The sequence below is a fragment of the Muscardinus avellanarius genome (assembly GCF_963383645.1).
Source record: "Muscardinus avellanarius genome assembly, chromosome: 16".
In the NCBI taxonomy this organism is placed as follows: domain Eukaryota; kingdom Metazoa; phylum Chordata; class Mammalia; order Rodentia; family Gliridae; genus Muscardinus; species Muscardinus avellanarius.
Window position 1 is genome coordinate 26,455,643 of NC_137802.1, and position 24,023 is coordinate 26,479,665.

The following is a 24,023-nucleotide window of genomic DNA, read 5'->3' on the forward strand; positions in this document are numbered from 1 at the left end:
GCTGGCTGTGAACTGTGATCCTCAGGTCTCACCCTCCCGAATGCTGGGATTACAAGCGTGTGCCACCACGCCCGGCTTGGACAGTGTTTGTTTGTTTGTTTGTTTGTTTGTTTTTGATCTGGTTGGTATAGAATCTGTTAAAGTTTCAGAAAAGTTTACCTTTGCTTAGGTCATAAGTTCCTTATGTGATTGCTACCTGTAACATCCTTTATTTGGAAATTTGAGATTTAAAAGTACCAGGGTCAGCCTGGTGTGTGGCACACGCTTGTAATCCCAGCATTTGGGAGGCTGCGACAGGAGGATCAGGGTTTGTGGTCAGCCTTGGCTACTTAGTGAGGCCCTTTGCAACTTAGTGAGACCCTGTTTCAAAATAAAGAATAAAAAATAGGGCTGGGGTATAGCTTGGAGGTAGAATGCCCTGGGTTCCACCCCAGTACCGCACACGTGCACACGCACAAGTACCAGAGTCTAGCCAGTTTAAGGGCACAGTGTAGAGCTGAACTTCTGAGTTATTGTACAACATTTTTTTTTCATGCTGTCATTTGTACTATGTTTTGGTTACATATTGTTGTTTAACCTGAAAGTCTTCTTTGCAAACTCAAAATCTGTGAGTGTGGTACCAATTCCAGGTATCACATTACTATCAGTAGCCATACTTATATTTTCTTGTAAAATGCTCTTGAATTAATAAAATATTAGCATAAAAAGATAAAGTAAACCTCAGAAATCTAAAACCACAGGAAAAGGTTTAAGGAGAAGTACTAGGATTGTTTTTTTGGGTTGTTGTTTTTTTGTGTGTTTGTACTGGGGATTTAACCCAGGGGCATTCTATTTCTGAGCTACACACTCAGTCCTACTTTATTTTTTATATTAAAAGAGTATCTCACTAAGTTGCTGAGGCTGGCCTCAAACCTGCAATCCTACCTCAGCTTCCCAAGTACTGAAATAAAGATGAAAATAATTGCTCCAAGAAATGTTTTTTTTTTTTTTTTAAACACATGAGGAGTCAAATGATTTGGCAGTGGGAGTGTCCCGTGGGCTTTGGAATAAAAACAATCATGATTATAATCTTGACTCTGCCATCTCCTAGCTTGATAACATTAGGCAAGTTAACTTCTCTGAGTTTGTTTCTGCATTCACAGAACTGGCACAATGCACTGGATTACTGCCAGGATTTAGATGTATGAATTTAGAATCACATATAAATACCTGGCACAGTGGGAACAGGGGTCAGGTAGCTATCATCATCTTTATAGGAAGAAGGAAGGGTACTGAGTTTATGAAACATCAAACGGGAAAAGAAAACATCAGTGTGGCAGGTGCTTTGCTAAAAGTCCCTCAGACATCAATGTATTTATTCTGTGCAACCTCCTTATGAGGAGAGTATTATCTTCGTTATCACTAACAAAACTGAAGGACAGGGAGGAGTATCAAATCACTTTTTCAAGGTCTAAAGGCTAGGAAGCATAGGGGCATTAGGATTTGAACTCAGGCCTACCTAAAATCAAAGTCCATGACCTTTGCCAAATGTATGACTATGCTCTTATTTCTTCCAACATACTTCTTCTCTCTTGGTGGAGAAAAATTATAAATAAAAAATTATAAATAAAATGAGAAACTGCTGGGCATGGTGGCGCACGCCTGTAATCCCCGTGCTTGGGAGGCTGAGACAGGAGGATCTGCAGGTTTGAAGCCAGCCTCAGCTGGCTTAAAAGACTCTGTTTCCAAATAAAATATAAAATAAGTCTGGGAGTGTAGCCCAGAGGTAGAATGCCCCTGGATTCCATCCCGTACCACAAAAGAGAGAGAGAGAGAGAGAGAGAGAGAGAGAGAGAGCACTCAGACAAGCTCCTTTAAGCCAATGGGATCTCAAGAGGAATGATCAAGCAATCTCAAAAGGAAACAACCACTGAAAGAAAACTAGCCACTTTTTTATTATGCAGCCCATGCGGGTTTGTTTTTTACACTGAAAAACCTTATGTCCATGACAGTCACATTCCTTCAGAGTTCACTCACAGAAGGACAAAAAGCCCTTTCTTAGAGCAAGAGAAGTTTTCCAGAGGATGTATAATTTTTGAGAAGTATCTAGATGGTTGGTTCTGGATGGACTGGAAACTCAAGGGAACAATTAAAAGTTGTAATATCTGCCGGGCGCGGTGGCGCACGCTTGTAATCCCCGCGCTTGGGAGGTGGAGACAGGAGGATCGAGCAGGTTCAAAGCCAGCCACACTGGCGTAAGAGACCCTGTTCCCAAAAATAAAAAGTATAAAATAGGTCTGGGAGTATAGCCTGGAGGTAGAAGGGCTTTCAGGAACCCCAGTACCACAAAAAAAAAAAAAAAAAAAAAAGTTGTAATATCTGCAGTTCTTTGAGATCCTCTACACACGGGATACCTGGTTTTGAGAAAGTTTCTACTAACCTGAAGAGTTTCTCAGCCTTGAGCTCAGAGTGGTAAAAATGAGCTATCAGATTAGTACCTTGTAAGTGATTAATATTCTACATATTTAACAAACAGAAAAAAATACACAAATCTCAAAAATTTGTTTACTCATGCAAGTCATATTTCTTTTGGAGAAATGACATTTCAACCTGATCCTATTTTCTACAATCTGGTTCTCTTTTCACCTCTAAGTGATATATCAATAAGAGAAAAAGATTGCTAATTAAACATGTAATTATTAAACCTACAGCCAACTGTGTAATTAACATGCACAAACTATGTAGAAAGCAAAGAAATATAATAAGCAGTACCTAAATACATTGTACTCTGGCCAAAATAACAATTTGTGCTAGTGTGTTATGGGTCTATTAAGTTTCCTGAGATACTGCTCTCAAATTAGAGTTAAGAGCAGGAGACTCAGCTGGTTTGTCAAGTGGTTAAAAGCCCCACTGATTCTCTATATTCACCAATTAAGGCAAATCTGATATACTTAATGCCTTCTGAAACCTCTAGGCTTCCATGTAACACATGCCTCCTGGTGTCTAGTAACTTAAAAAAATAGAAATAAAGTCAGAACTGTGGGGCATGACAGAAAAGATCAAATAAATACAGTCCCATGAGCATCCTTAAACCTCACACCTGAATTAAATATGTCAAGTGGCTAATAATCAGAAGGTTAACCAGAAGGTTAAGCAGTCCAGGAGGATGATAATGGAGTTCTGAGGCTTTTCAGAAGCTCAAATTAGGTGTGGCTTTGTAGTTATTCAATATTATCCTCTAATAGCTAAGAGCCCTGACAGCATTTCATTCCCACCAGCTGCGACATTTTAGAGATGTATTTATTTTTTTTAATAGAGAGGTGAAAAGATTATAGTCAAGCTTTAGATTTTTTTTTTTTTTTTGGCTTCACCTGGAACACAGGTGTTCCAAAGAGCTGGTGTGAATAAGTTGTTCCAACTATAGTAACTCTCTTCAAAGCAGAGTGAAAAAAAATTCCAACTGAGTTGGAACCTTAAACAGCTTTTATTTAAAACAATCTTAGGATTTGCAATACATGAATGCTGAGGTAATCTTTAGGCAGACAGGAAGGGCTTTCAAAGAAACTAAAAGAGGAGATGTGATGACTACGACTACTATGGGATATAGGAAAGGAGAGTGGTTCTTGAGATTTCAGGCTAAAAGAGGAAATTAGGCCACAAATTTCTCTCTCTCTCTCTCTGTCTCTCTTTCTTTCTCTCTTCTCTCTCTCCTCCCCTCCCTCCCTCCCTCTCGGTACTGGGATTTGAGCCCAGGGGCATTCTACCTTTGAATCACACCCCCAGTCCTGTTTTGTTATTAATTAATTAATTAATTAATCAATCTACGGTACTGGGGATGAAACCCAGGGGCATTCTACCTCCAAGCTACACCCCGGGCCTATTTTTTATTCTTTATTTTTAAATAGGGTCTACGTTGCAAAGGGCCTCACTAAGTAGCTGAGGCTGGTCACAGATGGCGATCCTCCTGTCTTAGCCTCCCAAATGCTGGGATTACAAGTGTGTGTCACCACATCTGGCTTTTATTCTTTATTTTGGAACAGGGTCTCATTAAGTTGTGGAGGGCCTCACCAAGTAGCTGAGGCTATAGGCCACAAACTTCTAATTAATAAGATGGTGTGGCAAAGGAAATGAAGAAAAGGTATACTGCAGATGTAGTCTAGATGGAGGGCTTAGGGATGTTAATGATTTGTACATTAAATATGCCTTTTGTTAGGAAGAGGTTCATAGGAATTCTTCCTGTTTTCTTTAAGCTTCAAGCTTCATGTTTACCTCTTTTATGAGGCCTTTCCTTTCCTTACTACAATTTTTTTTTGTGTGTGTGTGTATGCTACTGGGGATGGAACCCAGGGGCATTCTACTTTTGAGCCATACCCCCAGCTCTATTTTTTATTCTTTATTTATTTTTTGGTGGTACTGGGGTTCCTGGAAGCCCTTATATCTCCGGGCTACACTCCCAAACCTATTTTTACATTTTTATTTGGAAACAGGGTCTCCTAAGCCAGCGCGCGCGGCTGGCTTCGAACCTGCGCGATCCTCCAGTCTCTGCCTCCCAAGCGCGGGGATTACAAGCGTGCGCCACCACGCCCGGCCTTTTTATTCTTTATTTTGAAACGGTCTCACTGAGTTGCAGAGGGCATCACTAAATAGCTGAGGTTGTCTACGAACTGTGATCCTCCTGTCTCAGCCTCCTAAATGCTGGGATTACCATGCCAGGCTCACTACTTTTTTTTTTTGTGGTATTGGGAATGAAACCCAAGGGCCTTCTACCTTTGGGCTAAACCCCCAGGTCTCTTTTATTTTATTATTTATTATTTATTGCGAGTCTGGGGATGGAACCCGGGAGCATTTAACCTCCGAGCTATACCCCCTGCTCTAGTTTTTTTACTCTTTAACTTGAAACTGGGTGTCACTAGGTTGCAGAGGGCCTCACTAAGTAGCTGAGGCTGTCCATGAACCATAATCCTCCGGTCTCAGCCTCCCAAATGCTGGGATTACAAGCGTGCGCCACCACGCCCGGCTCTATTTTATTTTTTATTGAAAACAGGATCTCGCTAAGTTGCTGAGAACCTCATGAAGTTATGGAGGCTAGCTCTGAACCCGTGATCCTCCTGTCTCAGTCTCCCAATTAATGGGATTACAAGTGTGTGCCACCACGCTCTTACTACTTTTATAGCAGTTACTGAGGGTTCATTAAGTACTATTCTATAACATTATTATTCTAATTTTATTAATGGGAGAATTGAAGCACAAGGAGGTTAAAAAACTTTCCCAAGACCATAAAGGCAGTAAGAAAGCCAGATGCACGCTTGTAATCCTAGTACTTGGGAGGCTGAGACAGGAGGATCAGGGATTCATGGTCAGCTTCAGCTACTGAGTGAGGCCCTCTACAACTTAGTGAGACCGAGTTTCAAAATAAAGGATAAAAAATGGGGCTGGGGGTGTAGCTCAGAGGTAGAATGCCTCTGGGTTCAATCCCAAGTTCTGCAAAAAATAAAATAAAGGTAGTAAGTGGCAAATCTGGGATCAAATTTAGGTAATCTGGTTCAAGACTACATTCTTTGTCACTACAATCAATTTTCTATTACCTCAAGCTAGCAGAATGCTGCCTAAATAGGCCCTAATTCAATCATAAAAATTTTGAAATAAGCACAGGATGAAGGTCTTGTTCCTGTTTTATAATATAAGTCATGAAATTCAAGACTTCTGCTCTCACGAAGCTGAACCAAAGGATGATGAGAGTGTGGCAGATAAAAAGGATAAAGGTATTAATTTTAGAGATTGCTGTTAATTATACTTTATTATCAAGAACATCTATTGGAGGAACTACCACGGCTTTGTATGGTGAATAAAGGGAGACATGTGAGCCGGGCGTGGTGGCACACGCTTGTAATCCCCGTGCTTGGGAGGCGGAGACAGGAGGATTGTGCAGGTGCTGGCTTAAGAGACCCTGTTTCCAAATATATATATTTTAAAAAAGTATAAAGTAGGTCTGGGAGTGTAGCCCGGAGGTAGAAGGCCTTCCAGGAACCCCAGTACCACAAAAAAAAAAAAAAAAAAGAAAGAAAAAGAAAAAGAAAAAAAAAACAGAAAAGAAAGAAAAAGAAAGGGAGACTATGGAAATATGGGGCGAAGGTCAATTTTCTACATTCCCATGTTCAGCCTGCCAACCTAATCAATGATTGAGATTTTTTTCAACTTTCATACTAAAGAGAAAAAATAAAAATGATTCATTACACAGCATTTAGAGAATCAATAAGAACTGAGAGTTTATAAACTATTGGAAATAAATGTTAACTATTTATTGATAAGGTGTTAATAAAGCACTGCTAAGTAAGCATTTCAGTAATAGAGAGCTAATTATTCTGGACAGCTCAAGTTTGGCAGATGCCTGAAAAGCTGTGACACTGCCTTATATAACAAATTACCTATCACATTAAAAACTCACCATCTAGATTTCAAAATTACAGCAGGATGGCTTGCCTGTTCAACCAAAGTGAAGAACACACTTAATGTTCTATGTGTAATGAGCTACTTACTGATGTATGAAAGACTATTAATGCTGTATTAAAAGCTTTCAGGTAACAAAATAAGGGTATTTAACTGATTTAGCTGGGTTGGGAGAAGAAATAGAGAATTTGTTGTATCGAATCACTTTTTTTTTGTGGGTCTAGGGATGGAATCCAGGGGCATTCAACCTCTGAGCTACACCCCCTGCCCTATTTTTTATTCTTTACTTTGAAACAGGGCCTCACTAAGTAGCTGAGGCTGTCCTCGAATCGTGATCTTCCGGTCTCAGCTTCTCGAATGCTGGGATTACAAGCGTTCGCCACCACGCCCAGCTTCAAATGACTTTCTACGAATAAATATGAACAGAAAGCTTTGAAAACTCAATTTTAATCCCTAAACACTCTTTGCCAATTTCAGATAATAGAAACTAATCATTCTTTCCCATTTCATATTAGACAGAAACCAACACTAAGCCAGATTATAAAAAATAAATCTTACAATATTAAATATTTATCTAGTAACTGTCCCTATCGCTCAACAGTTCTGCAATCTCTTTTTAAAGAGCCTTCATCTTAATGTGATCTTAATGTGATGTATGTTGAAATGAATATGAGTCAGATGACTTTTCCAAAGGACATCTTAAATTCTTAGTTTTCTGCATACTATAGTTTATTAAAGCCTTAAGCCATGGATTCTCTCATATAGTAGGTACAAGAATGAAAATGAAAACATGCTTAAACTACTTTAAACATAAAATTCCGATTCTGAAATCTCATCATTCCTAGTCAAAAGAGGAAAATTCCACAGCCTAAACATACATGGCTTAATAAAATCTCTTAACATTTTTTCTCCTATAATCAGGTTCACAGGGAAGAAAATTTTAACCTAGATCTGAAAGATAAAATTGTCTGATCTGAAATAAGTGTAGGCATTAAATAGTATGGATAAGGAGAATCTGGTTTGTGACTAGTGTTGATTTCAGACAACACTTTCCACATGAAAGAAAAACAGCAGTATGTCAGCGAGAGAACAAATGGTCAGCTCTAAATCGCATCATCTTCTTTCCAACAGAAAGCACGGACGCCTTTGTAAGTAGAAAGGAAATCAGTGTGTGCTTCAATTAGAATCACTGACCTTTTCTGAAGCATGCCTGTGCTTCTCTATAGAAATCAATGGAATAAAAGGTCATTTTGTTAAAATGTTTGAACACGACAATCTCTTTCCCAGGCAAAGGCAAATTCCTTTTCTTTAAAAAAGCTAACTTTCTGTATAGAATGTCAAAAATTAAAACCACCTCAACTGCAATTTTAAACTAACGCAAAACAATTCCATCACAAAAAAGAAAAGAAAAAAAGCTGCAAACTATCATTCTAATCTGTTATAGTAAGAAGGCTGTCAGAGGAGTCCTTGCTATTCAGACTATAAACATGTATGTATAAAACAAGAAGAACATCTTAGAGGAGATGAGGTTACTTCAAGCCTGAGCTCTTTTTCTTCACTAAGTGCACTGGAGAAGGCAAAGGCAAGCTTTGTGTCTGGCAAATGCTGACGGCAGAGCCTGGTGACCACTCATCTTTCACCTTTACAACCCTCCAAAACAAATGCACAGACAAATCTAGATCAGGAGCTAAGTTTACATTTGTAAAACTGGACAAATGATGTCATTAGATGTCAATAAAATAGCCAAGGATTAGAAGCTAAAATGACTGAAATAGAAATTGTTTTTCTGAATAAAAAAGTTTTGAAGATGGGCATGGTGGTTCACGCTTGTAATCCCCACGCTTGGGAGGTGGAGACAGGAGGATCGCACGGGTAAGAAGCCAGCCTTGCTGGTTTAAGAGACCCTGTTTCCAAATAAAAATATAAAATAGGTCTGGGAGTGTAGCCTGGAGGTAGAAGGGTTTCCAGGAACCCCAGTACCACCAAAACAACAACAAAAGACACACACACACACACACACACACACACACACACACACACACACACACACTTGAAGCCAAGCATGGTGGTGCACGCTTGTAATCTCAGATTACAGGAGGGAGGCTGAGACAGGAAGATTGCAGGTTTGCGGCCTGCCTCAGCAACTTAAGCCTTTTCCAACTCAATGAGATCCTGTTTCAAAGTAAGAAATAATATAGGGCTAGGGGTGTAGCAAGGAGGCAGAATGCCCCTGGGTTCAATCCCTGGTAACAAAAGAAGAAAAAAAGAAAAAAGAAAAGAAAAGAAAGGTAAACCTTTTTCTGTATTAGGAGCATTTCATTGCTACAATTTTTCCCCTCATTTGTTGAAAGAAAAGGCAAATTATTCAACTACCTTTTAATACATTTAGAATAAAGGCTGTACATATCAGTCATGTAAATTGCTCCTAATAAAATGAACACTGCTAACTCTTTAAAGCACATGAAGTGCTTATTCATATTGTAGTCAACCACTAAGCCAAGCATGGGAGGGGGTGATGGGGACAGTGTGGGGTGGGGACTTGGTGGGGGCTGGCTGGGTAATGTGTGCATTTATGTCTAGACAATTTTTTAACCTCATTATGATGTATAAATACAATATGCCAATAAAAATTTAAAAACAGAATATTGTTGGGTGTGGTGGCGCATATTGTAATCCTAGCATTAGGGAGGCTGAGACAAGAGGATCGCAGTTCACAGCTAAACTCATCAACTTAGTGAGGTCCTTTGCAACTCAGAGACCCTGTTTCAAAAAATAAAGATTAGGAATAGGGCTGAAAGCCAAGCATGGTGGTGCACACTTTTAATCACAGTATTTGAGAGGCTGAGACAGGAGGACTGTGCAGGTTTGAAGCCAGCCTCATCTACTTAGTGAGGCTCTCAGCAACTTAGTGAGACCCTGTTTCCAAATAAAACATAAAATAGGTCTGGGAGTATAGCCGGGAGGTAGAAAGTTCCTGGGTTCCACCTTCAGTAACACACACACACACACACACACACACACACACACACACACACACACACACACATACACACACACGAAAAAAATAAGAACGAACGAATGAACGAAAGAAAGAAAAGAAAAAAAAAAAAAGAAAAGATAGGGTTGGGGGTATAGCTCGGGGGTTCTATGCCCCTGAGTTCCATCCCTAGTACTGAAAGAAAAAAAAATTAACACTTTTTCCCAAAGACAATGAGACCTCAAATAAGATCCTGGTGCCCTTAACAGGTCCCAGAAACTTACTTCTTTGTATAGACAATTTAGTTTCAAATGCTGTTCTAATAGAATTAGAGCATCTACTCCAGTCTGACTTATTGTAAAAGTGTATAAATAATGTCATTAAAACCCAAGAGCAAGCTGGGTGTGGAAACACACATTTGTAATCCTAGTACTTGGGAGGCTGAGGCAGGAGGCTCCCAGGTTCACAGCCAGCCTCAGCTACTTAGTGAGGTCCTTTGCAACTCAGTGAGACCCTGTTTTCAAACTGAGAATAAAAATAGGACGGGGGATGTAGCTTAGAGGTAGAATGCCTCTGGGTTCAAACCCTAGCTCTGAAAACAAAACAAAACAAAATAAAAAATCTAAGAGCAGACTGCCATCAGTGGTATAAACAAGCACAACAGCGCTCTGAAGGAAGAGCAGGTCTCTCTCTACATAGCAATCTACAGGCGCTTCCTTATCCATCCAGTGCCACCCATCACCAGTGTCATTCATTTTTGCTTAGAGGTGTGTGTGTGTGTGTGTGTGTGTGTGTGTGTGTGTGTGTGTGCGCGCGTGTGTGCGCGCATTCTATCTCTGAGCTACACCTGTAGCCCGATTTTCTTATTCCTTATTTTGAAACAGGGTCTCACTGAGTTGCAGAGGGCTTCACGAAGCAGCTGAGGCTGGCTGTGAACTTGGATCCTTCTGTTTCAGCCTCCCAAGTCCTAGGATTACAAGCGTGCCACCATGCCCGGCCGTTTAGATTTTAAAATACACACTTGTTAAAAAGGAATCATTCGGAAGGGCAAAGAGGAATCAAACTACATAGAAAATAAAAATGTAAGAGTAAATCTAAGAGAGGTATATCAAAGAAGTCTGTTTCTGAGTACTTTTTACGGCAGTTGAAGAAGAGATGGAATAAAATGATGGCGATCAATTTAGCAGAATCTGCCTCTTCTGTCTAAATATGACTCAACATACTGCTTAATCCATTTGTTTCATAGTACACACTTCTTAAATTTTACAGAATATTTTATTGTGCTCTTAATTGTCATCTATTAGTATTGTTTCACATTGATACTTAATCAGAACAACCATGAAACAAGGACTACATGGACTCATAAATAGGAGTAAATTTGGCTTAAAATTTGCAGAAAAATAAGAACGTGACTAAAAATACAGAAAATATATCCTAGTAATATGGAACTATTCGTGTATGGATTGATATAGGAAGGACTACAGAAAATGTTTTTATTCTATGACAATTTTAAGTTGCAGAGAAGTCTTTCATGCTTTCTTTTAGAGAAGAGGAGAAAAGGAAGGGCAGGTCAATTTTTTATCTGTAGGAAAGTTTGTTTGATAATCTCTCGTAAAATGGATTACTCTGGTATTATAATTATTTGAAAACTATTACCTATCTGTCTTATTAAGCCAGGAGATGGCAATGGTTATTATATTTTATACTACTTACTACTTGTGGATACAACTTTGCTGATGTAAAGTTTGAAAGTTAGGGTATACAATAAACATTATCATAAAAAGAACATTTAAGCCAAATGTGGTGGCATACTCTTGTGATCCCAGTAATTGGGAGGCGGAGACAGGAGGATCACAGGTTCATGGCCAGCCTCAGCTAGTTAGTGAGACCCTCTGCAACTTAGTGAGACCATGTTTCAAACTAAAGAATAAAACACAGGGCTGGGGGTGTAGCTTGGAGGCAGAGTGCCCCTGGATTCAATCCCCAGTATGTGTGTGTATGTATGTATGTGTGTGTGTGTATGTATGTGTGTGTGTGTATGTATGTGTGTGTGTGTATGTATGTGTGTGTATATATATATATATATATATATATGAAGATGCCAAGCATCGTTCTTTTTTTCTTTTACAACTGTCTGTGCACAATAATTCCTGCCTTTCAGCCCCAAAAGTCAGGTCCTTGTTAGTGTTTGGTTTTAATCTTTTTCAATTATGACAAAATATACCCAACACCAAAATTTACCACCTGATCATTTTAAGCATACAATTCAATGGCAGTAAGTATATTCACAGTGTTGTACAACCTCTACTACTATTTCTAGAACTTTTTCATTATCCTAAACAGAAACTTATTAACTTTTTCAAGTATACTTTTTTTTTTTTTTTTTTTTTTGCAATACTGTGGATTGAATCCAGGGGCATTCTACCTCTAAGCTGCGCCTCCAGCTTTATTTTTGTAGGAAAGCATTAGGAGGAAGCAGAGCATACAGGGTTACAAGCCCTGCTAGACTAGATAACATAGATTTAGATCACAGCTCTGAAATTTCTAAATGACCTCAGGCAGTTATTTACCACCCCAAACTATAGTTTCTTCATCTTAAAATAGAGAAATGAGCAAAAGTATTTAGGACAGAGCCTACATATCAAAAAATTTTTATGAGGAGCCGGGCGTAGTGCCGCACGCTTGTAATCCCAGCATTCGGGAGGCTGAAACTGGAGGATAGTGGTTCGCGGACAGCCTCAGCTATTTAGTGAGGCCCTCTGCAACTCAGTGAGACCCGGTTTCAAAATAAAGAATAAAAAATAGGGTAGGGGGTGGTGTAGCTTGGAGGCTGAATGCCCCTGGGCTCCAGCCCCAGACCTGCCAAAAAAAAAAAAAAAAAAAAAGGATTATTCATTTTGTAACTACCATAGAAATTAGTCTAAATGCTTGGCTGGGTAAATCAGCACTGCTGACCAGATACTGACAAAGTGGCAGTCAAGTAAGTAGTTGAGCTGTTCCTTGATTGTTCTACCAACTCTTCCCTAATTTTACCTTTCTCTGCATTTCTGTCCTAGGTGTCAGAGGTACAAAGAATGAAAATTTGGGGGTTTATATTTAAATCATCACATTCTTTTCAAATAGTCCCAACTTGGAACTAAAATGGGAAAGAGTAAACAAGATCACACTCCCAGTGTTTTCAATGATACCTTGGTTCTCTTTTTTTAATCAAACTTTTCAACCTGTATCAGTAGTCATATTTACATGACTATATCTTACATTAGATTATGGGCCTGTAGGACAGAGACTATATAGCTGGGTAATTTATCCAATATTTATTTAATACCTACTATACATCAGGCACTCTTCTGGGAATACAAAGTGCTAGGAATGCAATGGTGAACAAAATAAGACAAAAATTCCTGGCTATGGGAACACAACTGATGCGTATATATGTATGTATGTATGTATGTATGTATGTATGTATGTATTTTTGTACTGAGGATGGAACCCAGAGACATTTCACATCTCCAAGTTATACCTCCAACCTGATTTAATTTCTTATTTAAAAACAGGGTCTCACTAAGTTGTGGAGGGCCTTGCTACATTGCCGAGGCTGGCTTCGAACCTGCGGTTCTCCTGTTTCAGCTTCCCAGTACGGAGATTACAAGTGAGCATGACCGTGCCTGGCTAATACTTATGTTTATGGAATAAATAAAAAGAAATTACAATATGAGAGTCTTAAAAACTCTCAAGATGTAGACTTTCAGTTCTTGCTGGTACTGTTATAGTAGAAAGGGATCACTTATATGCATTTCATTTGTTTGTTCTTAGATGTTCATTGACTCTAAGATTATCTAAGGGTTACAGAGTCGTTTCATAGAATGAAAGACTCTAACTGGCTGAAATTGACAAGTGGGCTTCCTTGCTATCGTTAAGACCTTGCCTGCACTACCCACATTTATGGTCCAAAGAGGGACACTTAAAATGAAGGAAATTACTTATTTTATTTTTGGTGGTACTGGGGATTGAAAAATTGGGCTGGGGGTGTAGCTTGGAGGTAGAATGCCTCTGGATTCAATCCTGAGTGCCACAAAAAAAAAAAAAAAAAAAAAAAAAAAGAAAAAGAAACAAGCCTTTCCCAAAACAAACCATTCCCCCACCCCCCAATTTAGCAAGCATGTGGTGTTTTCTGGGAAGGGGCCCCTTGATGTGTACTATGCAGAATTCAGAATCCTGGCTGGTCTGGTGGCATGGTGACGCATACCTGTAATCCCATTACTTGGGAGGCGGAAACAAAGGGATGGCAGGTTCGAGGCCCTTAGCAAACTAGTTACACTTTGTTTCTGAATATTTTAAAAAGGGTTGGGGGTATAACTTGGAGGTAGAATGCCTTGGGTTCAATCTCCAGTACAAAACAAAACAAAACACACACACAAAAACCCCCCCAAAACCCAGAATCCTGGCTGAAGCAAAATAAATGTCATTTTCCAATCAAATAATTAATACTGCTTTCTCTTAGATTAAATTTCAGTAGATTCAAAGTAGTTAAGTGCCAAACTTATTTCATACATATTTCCTAATATAAATGCAAAAGTACAAATGAAATATGTAATCCTTTAAAAGCTAACATGTCAACTCAGAAAAATCCAGAATATTTACAATTATTAAAGAATATACTTTCTAGATTGATATATTAGATTAAAAACTATGAAAACTAAAGCTAGAAAACACAGGTCATGGTTTTCTAGAAAAGAAAGCTTAGCACTCTTTCCAAATCCCTTATATGTACTTCATCTGTTGCATCCTGTAGGCAGATTCATAAATGGTTAAAATCCAGAAATTCCTATTCTTAGTTCCTTGAAGGAATTATCTAAAAAGGCATGGTATAGCCGAGCGTGGTGGTGCAAGTTTGTAATCCCAGTGCTTGGGAGGTGGAGATAGGAGGATCGCATAGGTTCAAAGCCAGCCTCAACTGGTTTAAGAGACCCTGTTTGCAAATAAAAAATATAAAATAGGAGCCGGGCATGGTGGCGCACGCTTGTAATCCCCGCGCTTGGGAGGCAGAGACAGGAGGATTGTGCAGGTTCAAAGCCAGCTGTGCTGGCTTAAGAGATCCTGTTTCCAAAAATAAAAAAAAGTATAAAATAGGTCTGGGAGTGTAGCCCGGAGGGCTTCCAGGAACCCCACCCCAGTACCACCAAAAAAAAAAAAAAAAAAAAAAAAAAAGGACCCTGTTTCCAGCCAGGCGTAATGGCGCACGCTTGTCATCCCCGCACTTGGGAGGCGGAGACAGGAGGATCGCGCAGGTTCAAAGCCAGCCTCTCTGGCCTAAGAGACCCTGTTTCCAAATTAAAAAAAAAAAAAATTATATATATATATATATATATATATATATATATATATATATATATATATTAGGTCTGGGAGGGTTTCCCGGAACCCCAGTACCACCAAAAAAAAAAAAATGTATGTGTGTGTGTGTGTGTGTATGTATATATAATAGGTCTAGGAGTGTAGCCCAGAGGTAGAAGGGTTCCATCCCCAGTACCACCAATAAATAAATAAATAAAATAAAAAGGCATGGTATGTCAAATCCCAAGCTAAGGTTGAGTTAAGAGAACCACAGGTCTGAGGCCAGTACACATTAACTTAGCTATACCCTGCTTCAAAATAAAAAATAAATAGGAGTGGGGGTAAGTTCAGTTGTAGAATACTCTGGGATGCAATTCCTAGTATCATACCTACACATACAAGCTACATTTCTGGTAGACACTGATATAATAATTTTTCACTGCAGTTTCAGCAGTTTCAGTCTCTCTTGGGTGGTGGTGTTTTTTTTTTTAAATGTAGTTTTGGTGTCTCTTGGGAAGTAGATATATATTAACTATATAATGCGATGTGTTCTTACTGTATACTTGATTACATCAAAGGCTCACTTTAGAACTCAGATTTTCTGAAATGATATTAACTATTCAATAGGGTCTAAGATACCTTCTGGTTTTAAATGTTTATATATTAAACTTGAATATGCAATATAACATTACAATTTTTAAAATCTTAGAATAAAGTATGAACCAGGTGTGATGGTACATGCTGTAATCCCAGTACTTGGGAGGCTAAGACAGGAGGAGAGTAGGTTCACAGCTACATCAGCAACTTAGTGAGGCCCTCCATAACTTAGTGAGACCCACTTTCAAAATAACAAATAAGGTTGAGGTATAGCTTGGAGGTGAAGTATCCCTGGGTTTAATCCCCAGTACAAAAAAAAAAAAAAAAGAACAAAAGAAAAGAAAAACAACCAACAATGATATGGTACAATATGTACAGTGGTATTACTTAAGTATTACAAAAATATATATATTTTTGACTGTATATACTGACCCCTTCAACTAAATATTAAAACTGTTAGATACATAGCAATAAACTCAAAACTTGCCTGAAACAACATAGCATCAAATAAGCCTCAAAAATGGTTTCTTTTTTTTTTTGGTACTGGGGATGAAACCCAGGGGCATTGTACCTCCGAGCTATACCCCCAGCCCTATTTTTTTTTGAAACAGGGTCTCACTGAGTTGCAAAGGGCCTCACTAAGTATCTGAGGCCATCTACAAACTGTGATCCTCCGGTCTCTGCCTCCCAAATGCTGGGATTACAAGTGTGAAAAATAGTTCTTAAAAGGACAATTCTTTTTGAGCCAGATGTGGTGGCGCACACTTTAATCCCAGCATTTGCAAGGCTGAGACAGGAGGATTGCAGTTTGCAGCCAGCCTCAGCTACTTAGGCCCTTTGCAAATCAGTGAGATCCGGTTTCAAAATAAAGAATAAGCTGGGCATGGTGGCGCACGCTTGTCATCCCAGCATTCGGGAGGCTGAGACCAGAGGATCGCGGTTTGTGGACAGCCTCAGCTACTTAGTGAGGCCCTTGGCAACTCAGTGAGACCTGGTTTCAAAATAAAGAATAAAAAATAGGGCTCGGGGTGTAGCTCGGAGGTTGAATGGCCCTGGGTTCCATCCTCAGACCCACCAAAAAAAAAAAAAAGAAAAAAAGAATAAAAAATAGGGCTGGCAGCTGAGCGTGGTGGTGCAAGCTTGTAATCCCTGTGCTTGGGAGGCTGAGACAGGAGGATTGCACAGGTTTGAAACCAGCCTCAACTACTGAGTGAAGCTCTCAGCAACTTAGTGAGACCCTGTTTCCAAATAAAATATAAAAAAACCGGGCGTGGTGGCACACACTTGTAATCCCAGCATTTGGGAGGCTGAGACCCAGTTCGCGGACAGCCTCAGCTACTTAGTGAGACCCTCAGCAACTCAGTGAGACTGGTTTCAAAATAAAAAATACGGCAGGAGGTGTAGCTTGGAGGTCGAATGCCCCTGGGTTCCATCTCCAGACCCGCAAAAATAAATAAATAAATAAATAAATAAATAAAATATAAAATAGGTCTGGGAGTATAATCCAGAGGTAGAAAGCCTCTGGGTTCCACCCCCAGTACCACCAAAAAAAAAAAAAAAAAAAAAGGGCTGGTAGTGTAGCTCAGAGGAAGAATGGAAGAATGTCCCTGGGTTCCATCCCCAGTACCGCAAAACAAACAAACAAGCAATAAAAAATAAAAAAAAAACAAGGACAACTCTTATCTTTATTATCCTATATGCTATGCCAAACCATTCCCTCCTAAAAAGGCTTTATAATCCTGTGGCAACTATAGGTAGAAGTAATACCACCGTACATATGATACCTTATCTTTGTTTTTTTTTTTTTTTCTTTTTGGTTTCCAGTAGGAAAAAAAAGGAAAAAAAAAAAAAACAACCCAACAATGATATGGTACCATGTGTACAGTGGTATTTAGGTATTATGACAAATATATTTGTGACTCTACATACTGACCCCTTCTCTTTATAATCCTGTGGCAGCTAAAGGTAGAATTCCTCTTTATGCTAAAAACATCCAGTCTTTCCAAATGACATATCTGCTGGAAAATGCCTTTTTTTCCCTGAGTGTGAGTCTACATATAAGTGAAAATTACAAGACAGAAAACTTAATATTGAGGTTGCAATTTGAAAAATTTTTCCATCTGTAGCAAGCTAATTGCTGTAAGAGTAACATGTTAGCTTTTTAATCTAAAGCTAAAAAAAAGTGATATGGCGAGACAAAAATACAAAATAAAATATTTAAATAAATGGTGTACTAGAAGGTTCCATGAATATTTTATGACAAAGGCTCTTGAACATTCATGAGCAATGCCAAGGAAGAGGAATTTCATAGAAACATTTTGCTAACAAATAAAATGGGCTAAAGTTGGCTATCAACAGCTACTACACCACCAATGTTACTCACTGTGGCGCACGCTTGTAATCCCCACACTTGGGAGGCTGAGACAGGAGGATCGCGCAGGTTCGAAGCCAGCCTCAGCTGCTTAGTGAGGCTCTCAGCAACTTGGTGAGACCCTGTTTCCAAAAAAAAATAAAATGGGTCTGGGAGTGTAGCCCGGAGGTAGAAAGCCTCTGGGTTCCACCCCCAGTACCACCAAAAAAATAAAATAAAGTAAAAAAAACAAACCCTAACCATGTTAACTTTTCCTCTGTTCTGAAAGAGTGAAATAATGATGAATCAAGGCTCTCCCAAATGCAGTTAAATTATCAGTAATAAGTGATTGAGAACTACCTTATAGAAGCATGCACATTTTTTTTCTTTTTAAAGGAATGACAAATTCGTGCACACAAAATTAATGTTTGATATAAACAACCTGTACTTAAATTATAACATAACCAAAATAGGTATAATGAATTAGATAAGTGCTCAATAAAGAGAACCTAAATATATTTGGTAATTATTTAGTGTACTCATATTCACCAAGGACCTTAAATGTAAACATTCTTTTCACATGGGTAGCCTATGTACAATAACTCAGCAGATATGGGTTAACCAATCCCTGTTCATTCACAAGTTCTCAGGACTGGCCTCTAGGAAATAACCTTTGAGCCACTGGAATATCTGCCCAAAATATGTGTCTTAGTACATGAGGGGCTTTGGCCATGACAAATAGTTTAGGCTAACAATATGGTTTATGGTGAACACCTGCTTTTGTTTGCCTGCTCCTTGGGCTATGGCATATTTGTCTGACCTCTGGGTTGGGGTGCGGGGAAGATTGAGTGGCTATTGTCAGTCCCATGGGTACTCTATTCGTATGTAACTGACCCTCAACATAATCTCTGAACACCAAGGATCAGGTATCTTCTCTGGTGTAACACTTACCCATGTTGTCATACATTATTGCTGGGAGAACTAAACTCTGGTGTCTGTACAATTCTACTGGAAAAGGACAAGGGGAATCTCATGCCAGGCCCTATCAATCTTTTTCCTCTGCTGACTTTAATAAGTAAACTTTTTTGCTGTAATAAACTATAAGTAGGAGAATAATAGTTTTCCCAGGTCATCTGAGTCATTCTAGTGAATCATCAAACCTGAGGGAACCCCTGAGATACAATAACAGTACAATTCATATTGATTGCAATAAATCAATATGATTGATGGAGGATGCAACTCAGGAAAGCATACTAGGCAAGCATTCTACCACTAAGCCACATCTTTGGCCCTAAAATTCACATATACATATACATATATATATATATATATATATATATATATATATATATATATATATATATTCCCCCCCCTCCCCGGGGTCTGGGGATGGAACCCAGAGCATTCAACCTCCGAGCTACACCCCCTGCCCTATTTTTTTTTTTTTTTTAAAAACAGGGTCTCACTGCCAGGTGTGGTGGCGCATGCTTGTAATCCCTGCGCTTGGGAGGCAGAGACAGGAGGATCGCGCAGGTTCGAAGCCAGCTGCGCACGCTGGCTTGGGAGACCCTATTTCCAAATAAAAATGCAAAAAATAGGTCTGGGAGTGTAGCCCGGAGGTAGAAGGGCTTCCAGGAACCCCAGTGCCACCAAAATAAATAAATAATAATAATAAATAAATAAACAGGGTCTCACTAAGTTGCGGAGGGCCTCACTAAGTAGCTGAGGCTGTCCACGAACCGCGATCCTCTGGTCTCAGTCTCCCGAATGCTGGGATTACAAGTGTGCGTGGCTCTAAATTCATAATTAATAAAGCGAATTTCTTTAATTTCAAGGTTTGGTTTCAGCAACTCATTTTCAAAGAGGCAGAAATAAAGCCACACACAAGGAATGCCTTTTAGTATGTAGATTTCCTTCCCACAAACCACGTAAAGAAGGTAGATCCAGGGCAAGTGTAGGAAGGTATTTTTGGTGAATAAAAGAAGTACTGCCCACTACCACCAACACCTTCCTGTCCTTCAATGAAACCCAAGTGACTATGAATTCTATGAAATGGAAAAATTAACACTTTTTCGTCAGCTGTCACTGCTGACCTATACTCGAGAAAAAAAAGAATCTGTTCAATTCTTCTACCTTTAGGTTAATTTTGAACTTTAAAAGAAAGCAGTAGGGGTTTGTTCAAACTATGTGACTTGCTTGAAAGTATCAGATAAATTAGATACTCTTTTCAGCCAGGAACTCATCGAGGTATGGTTCCTTCCTGGAAAAAGTGTAGGGTTAGGGTACTTGAATTTTACTGCTGGAAAAATCCATAAGGAATTTATGGATTAAAATATCATCAAGGAGTATAGCACTCAAGAGTTTTGGTTTATCAGGGCTGGGGATATAGCTCAGTGTTAGAGCACTTGCCGAGCCCGTGTGAGGCTCTGGGTACAATCTTTAGCATTGAAAGAAAATTAAATACATAGAAGAGTTTTTTGGGTTTTTTTGTAGTACTGGGGATTGAACCCAGGGGCATTCTACCCCAGAGCTACACCCCCAGCCCTATAAAAGTTTTGCTTTATCAGATCAAAACACCCCAGCAGTGTGGATCAGTGAGAATTCTAGCACCTTATAAGGTCTCCCAGTTCTCTTGCCAGTTTAGCTGTTCTCTTTCTTTTAGGGAAGCTTTTAATTGTTCCCAGTTTCTAAGGAAATGATAAGAGATCATTGTCTAGTGTGGAATTACCTGTGCATGTCACCTGTGTAAGAATGAGACTTTTCATTTATTTTTCTGCTGAATCAGAAAATACTGGTTTAATATAGTAAATATTAGTAAAAAATAAAATTAAAATATTAGTAAAAACTAAAAGCCAATCATATTAATTTCTATTTTGAAAAACAGGCCTAAAGTATTAACAAAAAGTCTAGTCTGAATAAACTGCACTTTTATGAGCTCACCAAATTTAATGATTTAGCATTCTGGACCTTTCACTGAAAGTTTTATCATGCTAAATGCAGAATGAAAATTGACACTTTGCTTAGGAATGTCAGATGGGCTAATCCATGTCTCAATTTTTTCATGTATAGTCTCAGGAGCTATTATCATGCATTATTTTATTTTATTTTTATTTTTGTGGTACTGGGGTTCCTAGAAGCCCTTCTACCTCTGGGCTACACTCTCAGACCTATTTTTTATATTTTTATTTGGAAACAGTGTCCTGTTTCCAAATAAAAATATAAACCTGTGCGATCCTCCCGTCTCTGCCTCCCAAGCGTGGGGATTACAAGCGTGCACCACCACGCCCGGCTTATCATGTATTATTTTATAGTTCATTATTATGCATGATACCTAACATACTACTTTTAGACATTAACAGTAGAAATATGAGATTGTTAAAGCCTCTAACCTGAGAGAATCATATATATATAGGGTTTGAACACAAGGCTATATCGTCAGACTGCCTAGATGTGAAACTCAATCCCAGTTCTTTCTAGTTCTATGAGCTTATTCAACTTTCTTACCTTTGGGCCTCAATTTCCTCTTCTATAAAGTGGGAATAAACACATACCTTCTCAAGAGAGCTGTTAGAGGGATTAAATAAACTCTTATATATACAGAACTTAGAATTTGACTGGTGTCTAATAAAAATATGCAAGTAACGGTGACTTATTATCACCACTACCATCACCATTATTTGTGAAACACAGGATATTTAACGTACTCAGCTCATTAATTTTCACCTTACCCAAAGTGTTATGAGAAAGGGCAGTATTACTCTTTTAACTCTTTGCTTTAATGGGTTCCACTATAACATGGCTGTCACTGGTTTCATTTAAAATGAAATGGTAATTATCTGATAATACTATGTGAGGATTAAATTAGACATCTATTCAGATGTCTGTTCTATGGTATCACCATACAGGACATGCATATAGTACTGAGTGAGCTCTGCCAGATACGTGGGATTTCAAAATTACCTGGTTCCAGGAACTCAACCACTTCTGGAAGGATGAGATTTAATACAATTCGAGGCATGAATCACAAATGGTTCTAGAAGAACAAATGAGCTTAAAAAAAATTGTACCCTTCTTTCACATTCCCTGGTTAGGATACATTTCTTCAAAATAGTCAATGTGTGGAGGTTGGAGTATGTCAAGGGCAGAGAGTACCTGAGAAAAGGGGAAAAAAAGTCAAATTTAGAGAACTAAAATGAAAACAAAATTCAATGTATATGCAAGTACATACTATTAACTTTTTAATGCTTTTAAGCAGTTACAATTGCCCACTGAAATTAACTAAATTCATCAGTTAAAAAACACTGCTCTAAGCATTAAGATGGATCTGTAACTTGCCACCTAAAAGACAATTCTAGTTAAATCAAAATGAAAGACACAACTGGGTCATAATACCACACGCTACCCAAATCCCTACCCAGAACAGTGTTGGAAAGAAATGCCGTGTGTGTGTGTGTGTGTGTGTGTGTGTGTGTGTGTGTGTGTGTGTGTGTATTTTTTTTGGGTGGTACTGGAGAGTATACCCAGAGGCATTCTACCCTTGAATTACAACCCCAGCCTGATTTTATTTGGAAACAGGGTCTTGCTAGGTTGATGAGAGTCTCATTACTTGTTGAGGTTCTCCTCAAACTTGTTTCGCAGCCTCCCAAATACTGTGATTACAGGCATAAACCACCATACTTATCAAAATGCCATATTTTGTATTTTTTCTTTTTCTTTTTTTAGTACAGGAGACTGAACCCAGAGGAATTCTTTTTTTTACATTTTAATTTTTATTTTATTTTTTATTTTTTTACTGGTGCATTGTACCAGAGGTATTCTACCTCTAAGTTATACTCCCAACCCAATTTTATTTCTCACTTGAAAACAAGGTCTCACTAAGATGTAAAGGGCTTTGCTTAAGTCAAGGAGACTGGCTTTGAACTTATGATCTTCAGGTCTCACCCTCCCAAGTACTGTGATTAAAAGCATGTGCTACTACACCCAGCAAAATTACATATTTTTAACAATGAGTGTTGCTCAAAGAGCATGTAGAATTGTACCTACCATTCTTTCTACCATATCTACCATTCATTCCTTTATTATTCTGTTTAACACTGTTTACTATTTACCTTTTTTTTTTTTTTTTTGGTGGTACTGGGGTTCCTGGAAACCCTTTCATCTCCAGGCTACACTCCCAGACCTATTTTTATATTTTATTTGGAAACAGGATCTCTTAAGCCAGCAAAGCTGGCTTTGAACCAGCGCGATTCTCCTGTCTCCGCCTCCCAAGCGCAGGGATTATAAGCGTGCACCACCACGCCCGGCAACACTGTTTACTATTTATATTCTACCTCACAGGCACTGTGGTAAGCTTCTGGGTTACAGAAATGAACAAAACATTATCATCCTTGCTTTTGTAACCACAAAAGAGGTAAGCATGAAACAAGTAGACAAATAGTTACACAAAATAGAATTATGACATCTATTAGTATGAAAGAAAAATGAAAAGGGAGTAGGGAGAAAAGCTCGCCTGAAGTTAACACTAGGCTAGGATTTGAAGGATGAGCAGACGTTGGTCAGTCAACCAGCAGGCAATGTGAGGACACCAGGGCAGCTTTCAGACAGCAGGCGAATGGACACAGTGAACAGGAGGAGAGTAGACTAGTATAAAGTGGAAGAGGAAAGCAGGGATACATCACACAAAGTCTCTTTAAATCATATTAAATACTGCAGGATTTTATTCTAAGGACAGGGGAAGAAATCATGAGTGAGGGAAAAAAAAAAAGATGTTAAAGCACCTGAAATTCAAGTCCTTCGTAAAAGCAGCACACTACCAGTGTAACAGGACAAATGGCTTACATCCCTGCCAGCTGTCTAGTTATTCTTTTAAGTCCCATATTTGATGTCATACTTAAAAGATTTGGATCTATGTTGATAATGAGAAGTACCAAGATCATAGGACATAGAAGAAATCAACAGAAAATCGTATAGTACATGTTCAGATTTTCTAATCTATTTTTTGGTACTGGGGATTGAACCCAGGAGCATTCTACCTCTGAGCTACCCCCACCCCAGTCCTACTTTTTCTTTTTTCTTTTGAAACAGGGTCTCACTAAGTTGTGGAAGGCCTCATTAAGAAGCAGAGGCTGTTCGCGAACCACAAACCTCCTTTGTCAGCCTCCCAAGTACTGGAATTATAAGCATGCACCACCACACCTGGCTCCAGCTCAAATTTTCTAATCTTTACCTTAGTTTTTTAAGGAAAAAAATTTATTTTACTGTGGGATTTCAAACATATTTAAAAAAACAGGCAGAATAATATAGAAGATATTCACATAATCAATACCTGACCTTTATATA

The 24,023-nt window shown here is 38.7% G+C and overlaps 1 protein-coding gene across 1 annotated transcript in view; it reads right to left on the reverse strand.

The window, feature by feature from the left end:
• The window catches only part of NLK (nemo like kinase), a gene marked incomplete at both ends in the record, with an annotated part of 173,364 nt that overhangs the window by 46,544 nt on the left and 102,797 nt on the right, over positions 1–24,023 (reverse strand). Inside the window, one exon of the mRNA XM_080712385.1 lies at positions 21,781–21,836. Within this exon, the coding sequence (XP_080568511.1) occupies positions 21,781–21,836 (56 nt within the window). The remainder of the gene's footprint in view (positions 1–21,780; positions 21,837–24,023) is intronic.